Source organism: Diadema setosum, chromosome 8 (assembly GCF_964275005.1).
Source record: "Diadema setosum chromosome 8, eeDiaSeto1, whole genome shotgun sequence".
Taxonomy (NCBI): Eukaryota; Metazoa; Echinodermata; class Echinoidea; order Diadematoida; family Diadematidae; genus Diadema; species Diadema setosum.
The window spans coordinates 8,535,262-8,557,579 of NC_092692.1; the positions used below are offsets into that span (position 1 = coordinate 8,535,262).

The 22,318-nt window shown below is 40.3% G+C and overlaps 1 protein-coding gene across 1 annotated transcript in view; it reads right to left on the bottom strand.

Moving 5' to 3' along the window:
• LOC140231940 (ubiquitin carboxyl-terminal hydrolase 7-like) overlaps positions 1–22,318 on the bottom strand; it is a 78,582-nt gene that overhangs the window by 40,826 nt on the left and 15,438 nt on the right. The window contains 2 exon segments of the mRNA XM_072312088.1: positions 2,317–2,387; positions 3,106–3,204. Of these exon segments, the coding sequence (XP_072168189.1) occupies positions 2,317–2,387; positions 3,106–3,204 (170 nt within the window).

The following is a 22,318-nucleotide window of genomic DNA, read 5'->3' on the forward strand; positions in this document are numbered from 1 at the left end:
TGCAATACGCAAAAGTATCATGCAGTGAGAAAGGTTGTTGGCTCCAATGCCCGAAAATTTTGTGCTGCAAAATGTTTCTGGTTTTACAGCTTAGGCCTACATATCACTGGAGGAACTATAGGACACAGAACTACAAGTGAACACACATCATTCAAAGAAAAATAACTAGTGTGCAAAAATGAAATGGCTACTGGTCATCTGAGAAGTAAAACATGCAGAAAAATTACATGACAATGCGCCCCACCGCACTACATGTAAGTATCAGTGGCGGATCCAGAGGGGGGGCGCAACCAGCGCACACCCCCCTTTATTTTTAGTTAAAAATGAAAGAAAGAAAAAGGAAAAAATGAAATGAAATCCAGAAGTGGCACAATTAGTTGCACCCCCCCCCCTTTACAGAATTCCTGGATCCACCCCCGAGTATGTAATTTTTTCCCTTGTTTTTATTAAAGCTTGTGAATGCAATCTACAATGGCACAGAATCTTGCTGCTGTTGTTGTTGTTGTTGTGCCCTTCTTTGCTCAAATCATCCAGGCTGCAACTGTTACGAGTGTCCGTGGCAGCTGCCAAATGGTCCATGAAATCTTATATCAGATGCGAAGGGTAAGCACCTCTAATGGTAATGGCAAATTGGAGCTGAGGACTCTGACATTGGGAATGCATATCGTGCTTTAGCATGTACCACGTTATTGGCAAGTTCTTGGCACTGCAGTGCGTGTGCAATGTGCGGGGCTGCCTGATGTGGATGCAGCCATCCAAGACCCAAATTACAATATCAGAACTTTTCCAGAAGATGGAACAGACAGAAGGGAGCATCACTCATTTTCTTATTTACCGACTTTCCTCCCAATTAACAGGACTCAAAACAGTCCATTTTTTACTCAACTGACAGTTGCAATTCATGCATTTGGATGAGCCATGAATTTCATTGTCACACTGTTAGAACCACAAAAACCACACAAAATGGGGGGGGGGTGGCAATGAGCTCAACAGAGACAATAGTACATAAATAAAGCAGAGGAATGCTTCTTGATCAATCCCTCATATCATATCCGCATTCTGCAATATGTATTTGTTCTTTCATACATGTAGGTCAATAGATGGGTCCATGTACTATTCAGATTACTGATTCAGAGCTTCCCCACTTACCAATAGGGGGTGAAAAAATGCAAACAAAAGGTTATTTATAATATCACCATTTCAGCAACAATGATGATGATAAAAATAGTGATCATAATATTATTATTACTACTACTACTACTACTACTAACAATAGTAATAATAATACCACAGGTAATAATAATAATAATAATAATAATAATAACAATGACAAGAATAATAATTGAGATTTTGACATAATTGATTACATGAGGTTTTAAGACCATCTTCACAAGAGTTCAATATGATAATATCATAATCAATAAAGGCATATTTTTGTAATGGAGTAACAGGAGAAATTCCAGAATAGATCTTGATCAGTCAATCTTAATGTCCATAAAAAAAGAAAGAAACACTTGAGATATTTCTGGTTCTACAATTTTGATGGAATGATGAATTTAAGATTATTCATTAATTACCTAAATATATTCACTACAATCCAATCAAACACAGACATGTATGAAACAACATTTTTTTTTTTTTTTTTGGGGGGGGGGGAGAGTGGGGTGGGGTGCCTCTTGAAAAAAAAAAAAAAAGAATGTATGGGCCTTAAAGCTAAACACAACTAACCAAACCAAACATAACCTGATCTATAATTTACCAACACAGAGAAAAATGAGCGGTTATTAATGCCAACTGTCTTCTTAATTCTTTCCCTTGCATTCTCCTCTCTTCTTTTTCCCCCTACTTGTAATGAATATAGAATGAGAGAGCATCAACTCCACTAATGACATCGGCTTTTGTTCACACCTCATTGCCCAAATGGGCCTACATACAGCCTCCAGTCACAGCACCACAGGGCCAGTCAATCTAGTTCCGCATTTAATTAACCATTACGACACCACTCTCAGATTTGGACAGATCTGTAATGCTAGTCTGGCAGCAACCTGGCATGGCTACAGCACAGACACCATGCAGTCAGCATCTCATGTTTCAGATCACATTTTTGCCAAGCGCATGCACACTGCAATGGAATCATATTTGTAAGTGCACAGACGAGAGACCCTTAGAGAGGGTTAGAGAATGCACTATCAATGTGGAAATACATAAAATGACTGTGGAAGAGCAGATCTGATCTACTAGAACACCGTCACACACATAAACACACATAAACACACACACAAACACTCACACACACACACACATGATTGGACTCACTTTTGACGTGGGGGGATCCCCCATGTTGGTTCAGCAGCTTCAGTTCTGCAGTGGCTTGGCAGGACCATGTTCTGTGAACGCAGAGAGGAAGGAAACATGAAAATTACAAGCACTAAAATGACTCAAGAGACAAGTCGGAAAATCTATTTCCAAATCTCAGAAAATAGCTCAAGGAAATGTGGCTGACTACAGAGTTAAATCTGAGCATGATCCATCTGTGGGGTTGATGGGGAAGAATATAATATAATTCATAAATTGGTCCAATTTATACTCAGTTTATACTGGTACATAAAGATGTTATTACTTGGTTGGTTGGGTTTATAGAGCAATTCCAGTGATGTGAAAAGTAGTATAAACAGTCTCCATTCATTATGATTTTGTCAAATTTCTTATGAACCCCTCCCCCCCCCCAACTTTTCCAACAGTATCTCAGACAAAGATGGATGATATCAACTGAACCTCACTATTATGTTTTTCTCTTGTTTTTCCCCTTCAGACACAGCCAAGGATAGAACAAAAATCATCCCAGTTCTTATCTCCCATAGTCATTATGAGAAAACTTCAAAATGTCAATCTAATGCAAAGAGAGAAAATATTCTTTGTGCATGCTGCTTTAAATAATCCAATATAAAGTCTGCACCTGTGTGCCAATAGTTTTCACAAACACTGTCATTTGAATGACATAAATGTGTGCGAGTGTGAGAACATAATTAATACGGCATTTGCAGGTTTTTATTTTCTGCACTAATATCACAGATAAATTGCTCTCACACACAAAGTTAAACTTACTGGGAATCCGAATCGGCATTGCACTGTAAGAAGAAGCCAAGACTCCGCGAGCTGCGCTCAGCACTGTTATGACTTGTCCTGGGCATCGCCATGATTTTCCTGCATAAGCAAAGCAAGGAAATTGCATGCAATGATGTTACGATTTGCAATTAAAAAAAAAATAATAAAAAAAAAAATTGCATAGGGTTTGAATGGATAATTGCATCGACAAATGTAGGCGATAAATCTTACAGCAATTTGTAAAATCAACCTTTAAATAATGGAAACAAGATGAAGCAAGACAAACATCCGTTCACACACAGTTCCTTTCAAAAATTTTCAACAGACTGAATTACACCTATATTCATCAAATTTCTGGCATACATTGTACAATGTTGCAAATGAAATTGTGACATAAAACAGCACTCCAAGTTTTGAAAGAAAAAAGAAACCACAATTTCTGCTTTTCATTTACAATATCCCATGTGAAGCTTGATACACTAAAAATATATGCACTTTGATACTGGTATATCATATTCATGCATACAATACATACAACCTATCTATTCTTGGATGATTACACTACAGCTGACTGATGTGCAAAAAACCTAGTTTCTATTGGAACAAAAACTGTAACATCTTGATTAAATAAACTATTCATTCTCTCAATGAAAAGAAGAAAGAAACATACATTGTACTCTGCTTGGACAAATGCAATGAATAATAAGTTTAATGCACAATTACTAATCAATGTAAAACTGCTATCAATCTGAGAATCAATCACAAATCTGTCATACAAAATCTTCATATTTTGTTGAAAATTTTTTTTTTTGTCAAGATTAGAATTGAATAAAAAATTTTCTTTGAACACAAACAATGCCCATGTAGAACCATCGCAAGTCCATCATGGCTTTCAAAATATTTGGAATCCTGTGTTGGGCATGTGTTTGGCACCAATACTATCAAATACACAAGTGTACTGTGGGTATACGCCATATATTTCGCAAGTCTAAATATTTGCGAATCGAGACTTCACAACGATTCTGTGAGTGCTAAAATTTGCGATCGTGGAGTCCTGTATTGAACGGAGAAATGTGTACGCGTACGTCGCATTCGTATCAGGATCAGAGTCAATATTTTCGTGTGTTTTTAATTTTGTGAATAGTAGCTGACTCGCGAAATTTGTGAAAATAAAAACCTTGCCACATATTCGGCGTACACAGTACTTCACACTGACTCAATGACACACAAAACCACTGTACAGTACATTATTATCCATTCACATACAGTACGTACATCTTGTATCTTCAATGTAAAGCTGAAGATCTTGCTGTGCTATTTTGGACTGCATTTGGTGGTTTCATGTCATACCAACATATATATCACTTTGAGCAGGAACTACTTATTGATTCCAGTCATACAGTAAATTTTGAGCATTAAGTCTTTTCAGTGCACAAAGTCAATAAAGCCATGGAAAAGAGCATATGGATACTTTTAGCACAATGCTTGGGCTTTACACAGTTTTACTAGAGAGAGAGACACCAAACAAAACAAAAAGCATCAGTATTTGAATAAAATCCCTCGGATCCCATTAGCCAGCTGAAATGTTAAAATCCTCCTCATAATGTATGATTTTTATATGAATTGCAGACTCTGTTCCAAGTACACTTGTACAAGAATTGTAAATGACATACATCGTGTAATGGCACAGGGGATGGTACAATGTGAACTGTTTCATACTTTCACTGATCAAATCCCTTGGCATAGGAGAGACAGGGATAGAAGAACAGACAAAAGATGAAAAAGAAAGGGAGATAAAAATAGACAGATAGAGGAAGAGAGAGAGAGGAGAGAGAGAAGTGCAAAAGCGAGAGTTTAGCTCTCTCTCTATAGGTACTAAGTACTTCCATCTACATGAGATGAACATGCTTCAATTGCAACCCTCACTGCAGTGGTTCCTATGGCTGCATCACTGTGTTCTTTGAAAAAACAACAGCAGAGGTTCAGTAAATCCTATTCATGGACTAGCCCCCTCCCACTTCAATTTTTATTGCATTCATTGTATTTACATGCAATACGTAATCTGCAGTCTTTGAATTATGTAATACCACTAAAATCAATATTCATTTCAATACCGAATATTGTTCACATTCGCAAAGCAATTCACCACTAATTATAGTACTTATTCAAAAGAAATCAAAATTTTCCATGAGCGTCCATTATCCAAAAGTCAAGATGGGACTCTCTTTTCCCATTTTCTAGTGGTCCCACCGCTAACCAATTAAAGATGGCCTATTTACCAAAAGGGCAAAGAATGACAAAGCACATAACCTGTTGATAATAAGTCTTTAGTGGGAGCAAGCTGCTAGTCACATCAACTCAATAAATGCTAAACATCTCAGATCTCTTGTCTAAAACATGGATGTCAATTCCAGCAGTGGTATCCCCCTCCTCCCCCATTAACAACATAAACTGGTCTCAAAGCTACTGTACATTGTACAACTGTATGAATTTGCTGTAAGAACATAGTTTGAGCCTTCATACTTCCGAGAACATTTTCAATCGCAAATAACAACATTAACAATCGCTATACAGTACATGATTTCTGGTCAAAGCACATCTGGCAGCATGGCACACAAAGAAAATAAATCAAATAATCTGAAGCTTGATGCCATCTCGACATACAGGCAGCACTCTTGATGTGCCTAAAATATGAAAGCAAGGAGCCTACAGATAGTTGCAAAAAAGGAAAGTCTGCCATTTTCTGATCTAGAAACACAGAATACCAAAACAACACAAGTGAGCGGCCACTTATTGTATACGACTGCATATGTCAAGGAAAAGCACCAGACCAGAAAGAGGCATGACGAGCAAAGGCATCCAAAGGTAAAATTGAAGGAAACCATTCAGAGCTGTACAAGCACCTAAAATGCCACCGTTTACCATTGACAGCAGTGATCAACAGAATGTATGAGTTTATCACATTTGATGCATTCTTCAGTTGTATCACCAAACATCCCACCATACAAAAAAATTGGAATAAAGCCACAAATATAAGGACATGTCACTTGTTTTCTTAATAAACCATAATTGTAGACGGTTTATTCTAGAAATGATTTTAATCACACTATTGTTCATATTTTGTATATTTAACAATATTTACATGTAACACTGATTATACTGATTAACATTTTCACAATGGTTGTTTCTGTCCCTAAATTCACATTTTAGAACTATTTTGATGCAATAAAGCTTTCTTTAAAAAAAAATAAATAAATAAAAATCTGCAAATGGTAAGTAGTGATTTGACTCTTAACATTACCATTGGCAACTTGTTTTTATACAATCTCAATGGCACTTTACGGCTACTTGGTGGATTTGAGATGATTAACCCTATAAAGCCCAAGGGGAGGCACATTGTGCCCCCCTACCAGATTTTTGTTTGCCACTCCTTCGCCCTTAATCCGATTTCAACCAAATTTGGTGACTTTTCCTAAATCTTATTGCGAACATTTTGATATATAATTTAGCTATATTTGATGTTGCTGGTTGCCATGGCAACCATAAACTGACAACCATGTCAGTCAGATTTTGCATCTTTTTTCTGTTCCCATTTCATTTAACAGCATTAGAGTGTATGAGATGTGTGTTTCTTGGCTGAAATTTGTTGAAGGAGCAAAATTTGAAGTAATTATGGTCCTGGAAAGTTTTTCTTATTATTTCCTTTGTTTTTATGTGACAAAGGCATAAAACAATAGATATAATAGAGATAATTTAAAACAATAATGTTTTCTAAAGATTGCCCCTTATATTTTGAGTTATTTTGATTGCTTCACCCAAGTTATGCCTCTAATATCATTAGTTTATCATATTATCAATTTGCAATCTCAAAATTCCAGTATTATGCAAATATGAAATGTCAAAACTATACATGTACCCATCCCAAACATTTCATCTCAGGTCTCATAATGTATCACTATGTTGATATGAATAGCGCCCCCATGTGGTGACCTTGAGAAATTTCAACCATAATAAATAATAAAATTCCACTTGCTTATTATTTGTGGCAAATATGAAAATTATTGGTCTCTGATAAGACATATATAATGAGAATAAAGAAATTATACAGAAAAAAATCATGTTTTTAGCATATACATTTTTTAGCATATACATTTCATATGTATTTCTTCATATTTTGGTTAATAGCGCCCTCCATTGGTGACCTTGTGAAAATTCAAATGCGCGGTCATGTAGAGTATGAGTTACTCTACGCACGTGCCAAATATGACGATGATACATCAAATAATAAAAAAGTTATATGGGGTGCCCCCCCCCCCCCCCTTGGGCCTGCGAGGGGTCAAATTAGCTTGGGCTTAATAGGGTTAACCCATTCTGTGAGAGGGCCTTTGGAGAGTGTGTACAACTCTATGGGGGTCTCTTGTGCCAGTCGGCACTCACTGCACACAAAGGATTATAAATGGAATGACTGATCATGGAGGGGACTGCCTACATCACAGTACCGGGTATTTAATTATACAAGAGTGCTTGCCTGATTTTTCTCCTGTCAAAAAAAAAAAAAATACTGTATATACCGTACAGTTCCGTGTATAAGACGCACCCCTACTTTCGAACCTAAAATAGAAAAACAAAAAACGCAAATTTCCACGCAAAAATTGTGTGTCATCAGCTCAAAATTTCCCTAGAATGCAGCATGTATTTGCTCAATTTTTTCGTTTCCTTTTAAACTTTCTTTTCACGGTATTCTTCGGACATCGGCAAAATATGGAAGACGCAAAATGTGAGACTTGTCTCGGTACTCACTTGCTATTGTTTTGCCTTTCTATCGTGGGGTACAAGGGTACGGTATCATCAAAGATCGTACTCAGAGTGTACGGTACGATCTTTGCTTTCATACTCGCATATTGGCGCGTGTCAGACTGGAAGCACAATGTTAGAGCGATCGTATGCCGAGACGTACAGTGCATACGGTACACTCACTGTTGTTTCACCTCGGATTACCAGTAACACATGTGTCTCTTGTACCATGCTTGTATGTAGTGCTTGCCTTTTGCAATAAGGCAGCTCGCTATCAGCACATGCACACAGACAGCAATGTAATGGACTTGAACACGCAGCGCGCAACGGGCAAGCGCGCTCCGATCCGATCGCTGTGTGCACGCGAGTCCATTGCGAGAGCCTCCGCTACCTTTCGCTATCACAGAGCAAACGAACGCCATGGATATGCATACTATAGTACATGCTTGGCACCATCGTTCACATTTTACGGTGACATAGGGTCGATCCTACTCCGTATTTTACAGCTTTTGTCTTTGGCCAGATTGATACTAGTACATCGATAAGTTTTACGGTATCGGTAATTTAGTAATGATACCTGTACATCGCGTATTATACAGTTACTAGGTTGGCTGTTGGTAGCTTGGTAGACCGATACACATTGGTAAGTTTTAATGATACATCGCGTAATTACAGCTGTTGTCTATGGCCAGATTGATACATCGTTACTACAAAAGGCCAATGTAAGTTTATCCCTTATTTACAGCTGTTGTGTGTGTCCAGATTGATACATCGCTCGTTTATCCGTATGTTTTAATGATTGCTTACCCTCCGGATGTCGATGGGCGTAAATGGCCCCAAGTTGACCTTTAGTGTATGTGACAGATTTTTTCCCGTGATTTGACTGTACCCGTGTATAAGACGCACCCCCGATTTTTCATATTTTCTGATGGAAAAAAGTGTGTCTTATACATGGAACTTTACGGTATATATTAAAGAAATGACTACAACGCTGTATGTCTTGCTTCCCCCACTGGTGGCTTGACTCTGGCTGTTTTCACACTGTTCAAGAAACGTAATTGCAATGCTGAATCACAATTATGATTACAGTTAGAATTTTTGTCCATACACATGACCAAGGAAGGCTTCACCAATTCTGCACTTTTGAATCTTAACCCATTCCTCCCACAATTCTCTGAGAGCCTCCAGTGTCCCCAAACGAGATTCTTTTTGCAGGTCGACAACCACATGCTACTACGAGTGGGGAGGTCTTTTAACAGAGACTAGGCATACACTTGCACAAGAGGTGCTCGCAAATGCATGAGTTCATGTACCAACCATACATACTGTACATGCAATACATGTAGTTTCAATACGTGTGCTGGTGGCATTGCCGCTGCCTAGCCTTCAGATGGTGACAGCTTTAAGTCCTGGCAAACAATATTCTCCGCTCACAAATATTCAGAGATCAAGCATCCCCTAGTTACTATGGGAAAACACTTTGTTTGATATTTGCTACACACTCGGTACATGATGTATTAAGAAATATCCCTATTGCCTATGCTGAAGCTCACATTGGTATCTCAACATGAAGAATGACTCTCATGTCATACAATTTGATATCTACAGTACGTCAAAGCTCTCACATGACATTGTTAACGATCATTTAAAGAATGACTGCATTGATTGTCCACATTTGAGGTACAGTACTGCAATCAAGACCAAGCAGAACCATGGGCGCTGTATACATTAATGTAGTGGATTTCCTCTGGTGAAAAACAGTACCACTACTAGCACTGTGCAAAGTGGTGGGGTTGCTACTGGCTCTGAAGTCCTCTACTACTATACACATAACATTTGTACATTCTGTTTTGGTAAACAGCATCGATGTGGCTACTACACACATAAATAGCTTGCCTTGAAGATTGATCAATATCATATGAAGTTATGTTCGTTGTATCTAATACTTGTACTTACAGAAATAAATGACAATCTGGCATTGCTACTCTTGACAGGAAAGGATGACCTACTACTGTAAAATAGTAATTTAATTATTTTTCCTGCTTCAACAGAGCCATATTGGATGTACAAGCCTATTACATCAAATTGTCTATCACAAGCATTTACATCAGTTGTAATCCTGCTGCTGTATCTTCATCTCCCTATCAAGGAGGTTATGTTTTCTTCAGCATTGGTTTATTTATCTATTTATTTTGGTCTGTCTGTCTGCAAAATAACTCAAAGCGATATGAAAAGATTTGAATGAAACTTACAAGAAAAGCTTAATAATGACACAAGGAACAGACAATTAAATTTTGGTAGACATGATCCAGATAACTGTCTACATCCAGGATATTTTAATGATTTCTTGAAGGCAGATAGGGCCAACAGGGCCAAAAAGAAGGGAGTTCATTAAAAAAAGCAGCATGTATTTGAGGGGTGCGTGCAAGCACAGAGCGTGCATTAGAGGTGCAGCATGCAGAATTTATATTGTAGCTACTGTTGAGGATCTCTTCTGACACACAACAGAAAGGCTACATCATCACTGGAAAATAAAAGTGTGATTTCCAGCATGCATGCCTGAGACACGCACACACACACACAAATTAAAATGCATGTGAAAGTTTTTGTCTACACTTTACACATTGAATGCTAGAGGCAACTTGCGAAAATTTCACGCCGCAAAAAAAGGCCATTGGCTCCAGTTTGCGAAAATTTCACGCCGCAAAAATATTGTGTTATATTACAGTATTTATCAAGAAAATAAGTGATTTTCCGCATGCACCTATGGGTAGAAATGAGCTGCTTGGCAGAGGTCAGAGTGCTTTTGTATTAAAGTTTTGATCTTCTTCTTTTTTTTTTTCCTGGCCTCGTATCTTGTTTATACACAACAAAGGCTCACTGTTAACTGTTACGACCAAAATCACTCTGAGAATGATCGCACAAAAGAAACAATCAACTAATGTTCAGGCGGTTTATTAACAGTGATATTGTGGGTACAGACTCGTAATCGGTTTTCACATCAGTACAATAATGATCACTATAAACAAATATAAGTCAGTAATGGAATCACTTACTCACTAAATCACGAAATCCCTACAGTTTCCTGGTAGTGTCCAAATACGATGCTTGATGCACAAATGAATGATCCGTGATGCACCGATGAATGATTCCTTCGACGTAAATCCAGAGGCACAGGTTACAATAGTCCGCGTTATAAATCCAGGGTATAGTCCACGATAGATGTTCACGGCGAAACGCGCAGAATCCAAACGTTGTGACGACCACGTCCAGTTGATGCGTTTAATGATGATTCACTTTATAATGTCCAGCAAGGAATCCAGCCCGTCACAGCTTTGCCGTAATAATGTCCGTTGACACTAAAATATGGAGTCTATCTCCAATGTAGGCAAACTAATTCTCTGCAGGCAAAATGTCTCCCAGGCCTTATCTCCACAAACACAGTTTGTATAGCAGGTCAGCAGGTAACACAGGACTGACTATAACAAGTCGCTTCAGAGCCAGAAGTGACGTAACTCTCAGAGCAGAGGTGTTGGGTACTCTGCCTACCTCAGAATTTCTCCGGCTTATATACTATCCATTCACCCCTTTCTAGTACATTCTGTAATTTTCTCCAACCTGGGGCCACATACCTGAACATACTAGCAAGTCCAAATTCCAGGAATCCTGGATGACTCACTGCCTAATATGTGCATAACATCATTGCCAAAATTAACTACCAATCACATTGGGCTACAAGGGCAGTGCCTCACTCAGCCAGCACTTCCTAGAATTTTCTGGAATGGGTGAAATCATTCTAGATTGAGTGAGCTATAATGTATTTCCTGTCACATGCATGTACTGTAGCTACATTGTATACCACGTAGAAAATTCTTCACTGATCTGGTCAGCCTGTATGTACTATATCTACATGTATAGCATATAGAATGTTCTCCATTATTCTGGTCACCCTGTGTACATACACATTAAACAACCATGCATACAGCCTTGATACATGTACATAACTACTTGTGTGTACATTTGTGACACCATCCCCCATGGGAAAAAGAAAGCCTTGCCGTAGCAAGGGTTTCTTTTACCTTCACAATTTCTTATTATTTACAACGAACGTGAGGTAAAATCCAACTCAAACAACCATAATCATATACTATCACATGCCTTTTGAAAAGCTGCATTGATTCCATGTTCTCTTTTCATGGATACCATTTACATTGATATTGCTTGGATTCTTGAAGCTTGTACAATCATGTCTAACTGCTTTGCATACATTAATGGATATGCTAAACACATACACTGTAAATGATAGGCGGTGAAAACTTTTCACCCTTGAATTCTGCTGTGCTATCCACTACCTATGTCACACCAACTGACTTTCGGTCATAGCACTCTTTCAACATATTGACATGACACATTCTCTGATCTGTGCTCCTGTCTGGTGTACTGATCACATAGTTCACATCATTGAGTTTCTTTTTGACACAGTATGGGCCACTGAACTTGGCTTTCAGTGGTTCACCTTGTATGGGCAGCAGTACAAGAACTTTGTCACCTGGTTTGAAGGTTCGGGCTTTGGCATTTTTGTCTGCCTTTCTCTTCATTGAGTCTTGTGACACTTTCAAGTGTTCCCTAGCTACCTCACAAGCCTTTGAAAGCCTTTCACAAAACTTTGACACATAGTCAAGTAGGTGGACCTCATCATCCTCAGTCATGAATTTCTCTCTGATGAGCTTCAGTGGGCCCCTAACTTCATGACCGTACACCAACTCAAATGGGCTGAAACCCGTTGACTCATTTGGGGAGTCTCTCGTTGCGAACAGCAGGAAAGGGATGCCCTTATCCCAATCCTCGGGATACTCCTCACAAAATGCCCTAATCATTGTCTTTAGGGTCTGGTGGTAGCGCTCCAACGCACCTTGGGATTGGGGATGATAAGCTGACGACTTCAGCTGCTTCACACCCAAACGATACATCACCTCTTGAAATATGCCTGACATGAAATTTGACCCTTGGTCAGACTGCACTTCCTTGGGCAACCCATACCTAGTGAAAAACTGCACTAGAGCATCTACCACAGTCTTGGCAGTGATATTTCTCAATGGGATAGCCTCTGGAAACCGTGTAGACATATCCATGATTGTCAAGAGGTACTTATGACCCGACCTAGTCCTAGGCAAAGGTCCAACACAGTCGACTAGAACCCGACTGAATGGTTCTTCAAACGCAGGTATCGGAATCAATGGCGCCAGCTTCACTGAATGCTGTGGTTTACCAGCCACCTGACATGTGTGACAAGTCTTGCAAAACTCAGCCACATCCACATTCAACCCTGGCCAATAAAAATGCCTCATGATCCGATCCTTTGTCTTTCTGACGCCTAAATGGCCGCCAACTGGTAACTCGTGAGCAATCCTCAAGATCTCACCACGGTAACAGGGAGGGACAACAACTTGACGGACCACCGTCCAATCCTCATCAGCTGGCCTATGGGGAGGTCTCCACTTCCTCATCAAAATGCCATCTTTGACATAATAGCACTCAGGGACCTTTTCAGCCTCAGCCTCAGAACACGCCGTCTGAGACAAGCCTTTCAACTCAGAGTCTGCCTGCTGTGCTTCAACCAAGGAAGACTTGCTAAACAGCCCATCACTGTTAGCCTTGGAGCCTAATACAGCAACCCCATCATTCAAATCCTTGAAAAAGGTTTCTGCCAACCAAACACCAGAATTCTCCTCCACATCAACAGAATCCGCATCATCTTGAACAGCTCTACGAGCCTGAGACCTAGTCACAACACAATCTGGGAAAATCCCAGGAAACTCCTCCTGCAACTGCTCAGTTTCAGCAACCACCACTGGTTTATCCGAAACAACTGGAGACGCAACCACCTTGTCCCCAGCCAAGTCATTCCCCAACAAAAAGTCAATGCCTACCATGGGCAACTCAGGAACAACTCCAACAGTGACAGGACCAGAAACTAGGTCACACTTCAAATCCACTCTATACAGTGGTACTGACATATAACTGCCATCAACAGTCTGAATCAAGACTTTTGCATTCACTGCACTATCTGGTGGAAAAGTCATACCACCATCCACCATCAACGACTGAGAGGCCCCCGTATCCCGCAGGATGACTACTGGTTTACCTGCCTCACCAGAAGTACATGGGGTCACCTCACCATCAAACAAAAAGCTTCGATAGCTCTCATCCACCTGCTTAGTCCTATCTTTGAACTTGGGAGATCGACTTTCAATGGCCTGTGTTTCACTGAACGGGACACTATTTTCGGGTAGGACACTTTTTGACATGACAAATCCCACCTCCTTCGTTGCACCATTTTGCAACTTCCAACATTGCGACTTTATGTGCCCTTTCTTGTGACAATGAAAACATCTGATGACATTCGCACTTGTACTGGACCCTTTGTCAGATTGAGGCTGTGGTGCCGACAACATTCCTGAACCAGCATTTTGTTGGTTGCTCGACTGATTTTTGTCTCTCTTATTTCCAGAGAAATTTCTGAAAGGTGGTCTGTTTTCATGTCTGTGAGTCAACTCATACTCATCAGCCATGAAGGCTGCTTTATGCAAACTTGTCACTTTGTGATCTTCCAGGTGCAACCTCACACTGAAAGCAACACTCTTTTTGAATTCTTCCAAGAGAACAACCTCACGTAGGTTATCAAAATCCTGATCCACTTTCAGGGATCTATACCACCTATCAAACGTCATTTCTTTTTCACGAGCAAACTCAACATGTGTCTGGCCTGGTTTGCGGTACGAATTTCTGAACTTATGTCTGTACGCTTCTGGCACCAACTCATAAGCATTCAACACTGCCTTCTTGACTGTAGCATAGTCACGTGATTGCTCTTCAGAGAGAGATGAGTACACATCTGCCGCTTTGCCGACAAACACACTTTGAAGGAGCAAGGGCCAAAATTCCTGTGGCCAGTTCAAACTGTTAGCCACCTTCTCAAATGACACAAAATATGCATCAACTCTGTTTTCTTCAAACTTTGGCACCAATCGAATGTTCCTAGCCAAATCAAACTCAGAAGGAGCCCTTTCACGACTTCCAACAGTCTGTGCATGAGTCAATTCCATCTCACGCAATTTCAGTTGTTGCTCCACTTCAAGTTTCTTCATTTCGATTTCTCTTTCCACTTCTCTAGCCCTTTCCCTATCCTTCATTTCCATTTCTTTCTCCTTCAGTTGCAATTTAGCAAGCTCAAGCCGTGTTTGATCTGACATTTGAGCTTGAGCTGGAGTGTCAATTTCTTCTTTGAGCTCCATGTGACCAGCTACTAAGTCAAGAATCTCTGCCTTTCTTACACCTTGTGGAACATCAACATTTAAATGCTGTGCAACAGCAGTCAAATCACATTTGCGTAACCTTTGCAAATCTTTGAGGGACAAATCTGTCCTCTGAACAAATGCCTGAACATCCATTGTACTGATTGACATTGTCACATGTGTTACACACAATGTACAATTGAACAATCAACTCAACTGATATATATCTGTACCAATATTCTAGATTCCGGAACGTTCCAAATTCTACGTTTTGGCTTTAAATTCACTTCCCGGACAAGCCCCCAATTTTGTTACGACCAAAATCACTCTGAGAATGATCGCACAAAAGAAACAATCAACTAATGTTCAGGCGGTTTATTAACAGTGATATTGTGGGTACAGACTCGTAATCGGTTTTCACATCAGTACAATAATGATCACTATAAACAAATATAAGTCAGTAATGGAATCACTTACTCACTAAATCACGAAATCCCTACAGTTTCCTGGTAGTGTCCAAATACGATGCTTGATGCACAAATGAATGATCCGTGATGCACCGATGAATGATTCCTTCGACGTAAATCCAGAGGCACAGGTTACAATAGTCCGCGTTATAAATCCAGGGTATAGTCCACGATAGATGTTCACGGCGAAACGCGCAGAATCCAAACGTTGTGACGACCACGTCCAGTTGATGCGTTTAATGATGATTCACTTTATAATGTCCAGCAAGGAATCCAGCCCGTCACAGCTTTGCCGTAATAATGTCCGTTGACACTAAAATATGGAGTCTATCTCCAATGTAGGCAAACTAATTCTCTGCAGGCAAAATGTCTCCCAGGCCTTATCTCCACAAACACAGTTTGTATAGCAGGTCAGCAGGTAACACAGGACTGACTATAACAAGTCGCTTCAGAGCCAGAAGTGACGTAACTCTCAGAGCAGAGGTGTTGGGTACTCTGCCTACCTCAGAATTTCTCCGGCTTATATACTATCCATTCACCCCTTTCTAGTACATTCTGTAATTTTCTCCAACCTGGGGCCACATACCTGAACATACTAGCAAGTCCAAATTCCAGGAATCCTGGATGACTCACTGCCTAATATGTGCATAACATCATTGCCAAAATTAACTACCAATCACATTGGGCTACAAGGGCAGTGCCTCACTCAGCCAGCACTTCCTAGAATTTTCTGGAATGGGTGAAATCATTCTAGATTGAGTGAGCTATAATGTATTTCCTGTCACATGCATGTACTGTAGCTACATTGTATACCACGTAGAAAATTCTTCACTGATCTGGTCAGCCTGTATGTACTATATCTATAGCATATAGAATGTTCTCCATTATTCTGGTCACCCTGTGTACATACACATTAAACAACCATGCATACAGCCTTGATACATGTACATAACTACTTGTGTGTACATTTGTGACATAACACATTGCCCCCCCCCCCCCCCCAATATATGATATACATACACAGACATGCACACTATGGTATGCAATCACTGATGATATTCAAGCTAGTGGATGATGCTACCCAGTTTGACGTAAATTATTCAGAGATGTGGAAAGGCTCTCCAAGCAAGTCCTGAGATCAGCCTAACTGGATAGCTGTACATGTTTGTACGTTGTAACTACTACTTTCAAATTGGCTACTGTCCATGCAGGGATGGAATGGGCCATATCAAACGATAACATCCAATGTGTCACACAGCAGAAATCATGCACATCCACTGTGATGTATTAATTATGTTGCACTGCCATTCAAATTTTATCAATGACATAGGATTTTTTTTTTTTTTTTAAACCAAGGCATTATTACATACACTGGCTAGCCATCTACATGTAGTTTTGCAACATCCATGAACTTGGATGCAGCAAAGGAATTCCATTGAAATACATTCATTACTACAGTATGAGTACTAAAGTATCAGATGAGAGACTACAACATTGTACATTCAGATGAAATAGGTACATTATGCCAGAGAAAAATGCCAAGGCACTTTATATCAATATCAACATCAAAACTTTGATACACTGGTATGTTCACCTATTTGATCTTTCATACCATGATTGCATTCTCGATATTTCCAAGGGCAACAAAACAATGTGATCAAAAGGTACCTGTAGGAACAAGAGACCATGGGTCTAGCGCTCACCTGAGTATCGCAAGTTCACCTTTCACGCAGTCACTAATCTAAATTATTCACAGCTCTACTAAAATTTGACCAGGTATTCTAAAGTAGAAGATGAAAATGTACAATAAGGGCCCAAATTTTTTAAGATTCCTTAATTTGGGGGGATTGGGGCCCCCCTGGGACCCTCTGGGTGGGGCATGGTGCCCATTTTGATAAATTTGAGATCCTGACTCCCTAGGGATGCTACCTGCCAAGTTTGACGAAAATCCATCATGAGGTTTTCAGGAAGAAGATGAAAATGTACAATTCAGGCCCCCATTTGGACCTTCCCAACCCCCCCCCCCTGCCCCCAAGAGGGGCACCCCTGGATTTGCTATGAACAAACTTGAAACTACAGTCATTAATGTACTCACTCATAGTATTATCTTAGCTCTATAACTTCTGATTCTAGAGAAGATTTTCAAAGATTCCTTCATTTTGGGATCCTAACCCCCTAGGGATGCTACCTGCCAAGTTTGGTGAAAATTGGTCATGGGGTTCTCAAGAAGAAGATGAAAATGTATAATTTAGGCCCCATTAGGACCCCTCCCCACCCCCCTCCCCTGGGTCCCAAGGGGGGGGGGCACCCCTGATTCTGCAATGAACAAACTTGAAACTACAGTCATCAATGTACTAATTCATAGTATCAACTTAGCTCTATCACTTCTGGTTCTAGATAAGAAGATTTTTACAGATTCCTTAATTTTGGGGGGTTTGGGCCCCCTGGGGCCCCTGGGTGGGGCATGGTGCCCATTTTAACAAATTGAGATTCTAACCCCCTAGGGATGCTACCTGCCAAGTTTGGTGAAAATTGGTCATGGGGTTCTCAAGAAGAAGATGAAAATGTATAATTTAGGCCCCATCAGGACCCCTTCCCACCCCCTCCCCTGGGTCCCAAGGGGGGTACCCCTGATTCTGCCATGAACAAACTTGAAACTACAGTCATCAATGTACTAACTCATAGTATTAACTTAGCTCTATCACTTCTGGTTCTAGAGAAGAAGATTTTTACAGATTCCTTAATTTTTGGGGGTTTGGGCCCCCCTGGGGCCCCCTGGGTGGGGCACGGTGCCCATTTTAACAAATTGAGTTCCTAACCCCCTAGGGATGCTACTTGCCAAGTTTGATAAAAATCGGTCTTGTAGTTTTCAAGAAGAAGATGAAAATGTAAAAAGTTTACGCACGACGGACGCCGGACGACGGACGCCGGACGCCGGACGCCGGACGAAGGGCGATCGCAATAGCTCACTTGAGCCTTTGGCTCAGGTGAGCTAATAAAAGGGTGGAAATGACAATGTGATTTTCCTGTGCTCAGTAGAATGGATAAGAATAGCTCAGTACATGTCATTTAGAGACAGGGTAATGGCTGAAAAATACTGTACAGCAAGATATTTTTGCGGCATGATATTTTCGCCAATTGCCACTGGCATTCAATGCATATCCCTATAGTGTAAACATAAACTTTCACATGTATGCATTTTAACTTTAATTTCACAAATCTTTGCTCTCGTGACAATCACAAAATCAAACTGCACATGAATTTTTCTGGTTTCACAATTAAAGAACAGCCCAAATGAGACGGATAGAGAAGAAATGTAAAACAATAAAAGAAAACAGGCGAGAAAGACAGAAACTCAGAAAATCATTTATATTGAGTCAAAGTAGCAGTCTTTCTTTCATAATTTGAATATTTATGTGGCTGTTTGAGTTATCCTCATCTCACAACAAGCACCAGTTGTACAACTATCAAATTGTATTCTTTCAAGTTACAATGTGCTACATGAAAGTATATCAATGCACTCTAAAATGAACTGTACTACAAAAAAGATGACTTTCATCATACACAGAGTAATGACTTCATGGACCTAGTCTCATTTCAGATTGGGCACTGAGAAATCGCTTGATAGACCGGGCGATCAAGTTTAAAGTCTCGCCACATTGACATGATTGGAGCATGCACATACTGGCCATTGGCATGACAGCTGCCTACAGTAAGCCCCATTATTGAAGAACAGATGCCAAGAGACTGGTCATGTAAAATGCATCAGGCAGATCCCTACAAGTACCATGGACCTATACAAGTACTGTATGTACAATAAATGTACTCAAGATTGAATTGCTAGGTTGCTACAGTAAGAACATTATCTGCAGAATGGAGGATGTGTTTACGTGTGTATTCATACATGTGTGTATACCTGAGCTGCTTTACAAGCATGTGTGTGTGTGTGTGTGTGTGTGCATGTGACATGTCTACGTATGTGCCAAGTATGTTGAGTAAAGGTGGATTGGCAGCACTTTTCAATACCCTCATCCCAAAATCTAGTCTGTATAATGTTCTTCTCGAGATGGGGATAATTTTCTCCATAATATCTGAACTCCTGTCTACCATAATATGCCAATGAAACAAACTAAACAACAAATCATACATCGGTTCATCTTGGTATTACATGCCACACTAATATTCATACTAAGTTTCTGTTTTCTTGTAATTCCTGTTTGATAAAAACTAATTATGCATGTCAATGGAATAAAAGTGCATGACATACATGTACACTTGTCCATGTACAAACTGCTCACTCAACAAGTAGGGATCTGCTGGTCAAACTATACTGCATCAACCCAACATCAACCCTGATATTCCATGAGCTCTGTGTTTTACAGATCTTTGTCATTGTGTCAATTATGCATTCTGCCTACAGTTACAGTGCAGGGTGCTACATAAGCGCTGGCCCGATTGCCTGGGTCAGGTGAAAATCATGGTCGGGCAAGTGTTTTGGAACAATGAAAACAAGAGACCCGCGGGTCTAGTGCTCACCTGAGTATCGCAAGTTCACCTTTCACGCAGTCACTAATCTAAATTATTCACAGCTCTACTAAAATTTGACCAGGCATTCTCAAGTAGAAGATGAAAATGTACAATAAAAAAAAAAGGGCCCAATTTTTTAAAGATTCCTTAACTTGGGGGGATTGGGGCCCCCGGGGCCCTCTGGGTGGGGCATGGTGCCCATTTTGATAAATTGAGATCCTGACCCCTAGGGATGCTACCTGCCAAGTTTGATGAAAATCCATCATGAGGTTTTCAGGAAGAAGATGAAAATGTACAATTCAGGCCCCCATTTGGAAGTTCCCAACTCCCCCCCCCCCCCCCCACCCCCAAGAGGGGCACCCCTGGATCTGCCGGATCATTAATGTACTCACTCATAGTATTATCTTAGCTCTGTAACTTCTGATTCTAGAGAAGATTTTTAAAGATTTCTTCATTTCGGGGGGGGGGGGGGGGGGGTTGGGGCCCCCTGGCGGCCCCCTGGGTGGGGCATGGTGCCCATTTTAACAAATTGAGATCCTAACCCCCTAGGGATGCTACCTGCCAAGTTTGGTGAAAATGGGTCATGGGGTTCTCAAGAAGAAGATGAAAATGTACAATTTAGGCCCCATTAGGACCACTCCCCACCCCCCTCCCCTGGGTCCCAAGGGGGGCACCCCTGATTCTGCCATGAACAAACTTGAAATTACAGTCATCAATGTACTAACTCATAGTATTAACTGAGCTCTATCACTTCTGGTTCTAGAGAAGAAGATTTTTACAGATTCCTTAATTTTGGGGGGTTTGGGCCCCCCTGGGGGCCCCCTGGGTGGGGCATGGTGCCCATTTTAACAAATTGAGTTCCTAACCCCCTAGGGATGCTACCTGCCAAGTTTGATGAAAATCGGTCTTGGGGTTTTCAAGAAGAAGATGAAAATGTAAAAAGTTTACACACGACGGACGACGGACGACGCACGACGGACGAAGGGCGATCGCAATAGCTCACTTGAGCCTTTGGCTCAGGTGAGCTAAAAATGCTTGCCTGAATTGGGCAAGCAAAAAATTTTGAAGCCACTTTTTTTTTTTCACTTTTCCCCTTTCAAACCCATGAAAGCCACCACATGGAAGCCCAAAGAAAATTTCTGTTCAGTGATACAATGTACATGCACTTTGATTTCATAATCTAGAGCAAATTTTCAATGCTTATGTGAAGAAGCCCCAATGCAATACAGAACCAACACTAGATCAAACCAAGTTTGTTACTCCAGTGGCCCGAATTGACGAAGGTGGTACAAATGAAACCATGGTTTAAACCATGGACAAAAACCATGGAGCGCCAAGTGTCCAACGGAACATTTCGTTCCGAAATTGGTCATTTCGTAGACAAAATGACCGTTTCGTTAACAAAATTATCATTTCGTGCACAAAATGTTCATTTAGTTACAAAATGTTGTCATTCCGTTACAAAATAATTGTTTCATAGACGAAATGACTGATTTCATAACGAAATATCCCATGCAACACTTGGCCCTCGATGGTTTTTGTCCATGGTTTAAACCATGGTTTCATTTTTACCACCTTCGTGAATTCGGGCCAATGTGTTTATGTGTCTATATCAATGAGTGCTGTTTATTCAAATGATCGTGTTTTATCAAGCCCTTGACTTACAAGTGATTTTCTTTTAATAGTATATTTTTGACCTTTTTTTTTGGGGGGGGGGTCAAGTCAAATTCATATTAGGGCAAGTGTTCTGCAACAATTTGAAATCTGCTTGCCTGACTGGGCAAGTGGTTTAAAAAAAAAAAAAAATTATGTAGGATCCTGCAGGTGCCATGAATAATACTCTCTATTATGAGATGACACGAAGCATTACTTACTGGCATGTGTGCACTGGTGCTGTCACCTGTTGCCATCATATGCCACAAATGAACAATTATGGGTTTTGTTGTTGTTTCAAATTGTATTTGAGTGATCATTCATAAAAGACCTATATAATGCAAAGTGAGTCCCATTCGCACAAATGGTGAATACCACAGTATTTCATAATGTGAACACAAATACACGGCAAAATACTATGGTATTTAGGGTGGTACGTGTGTAATTCAATCTTCCCGTGAATGCGAGCTCTGAGTG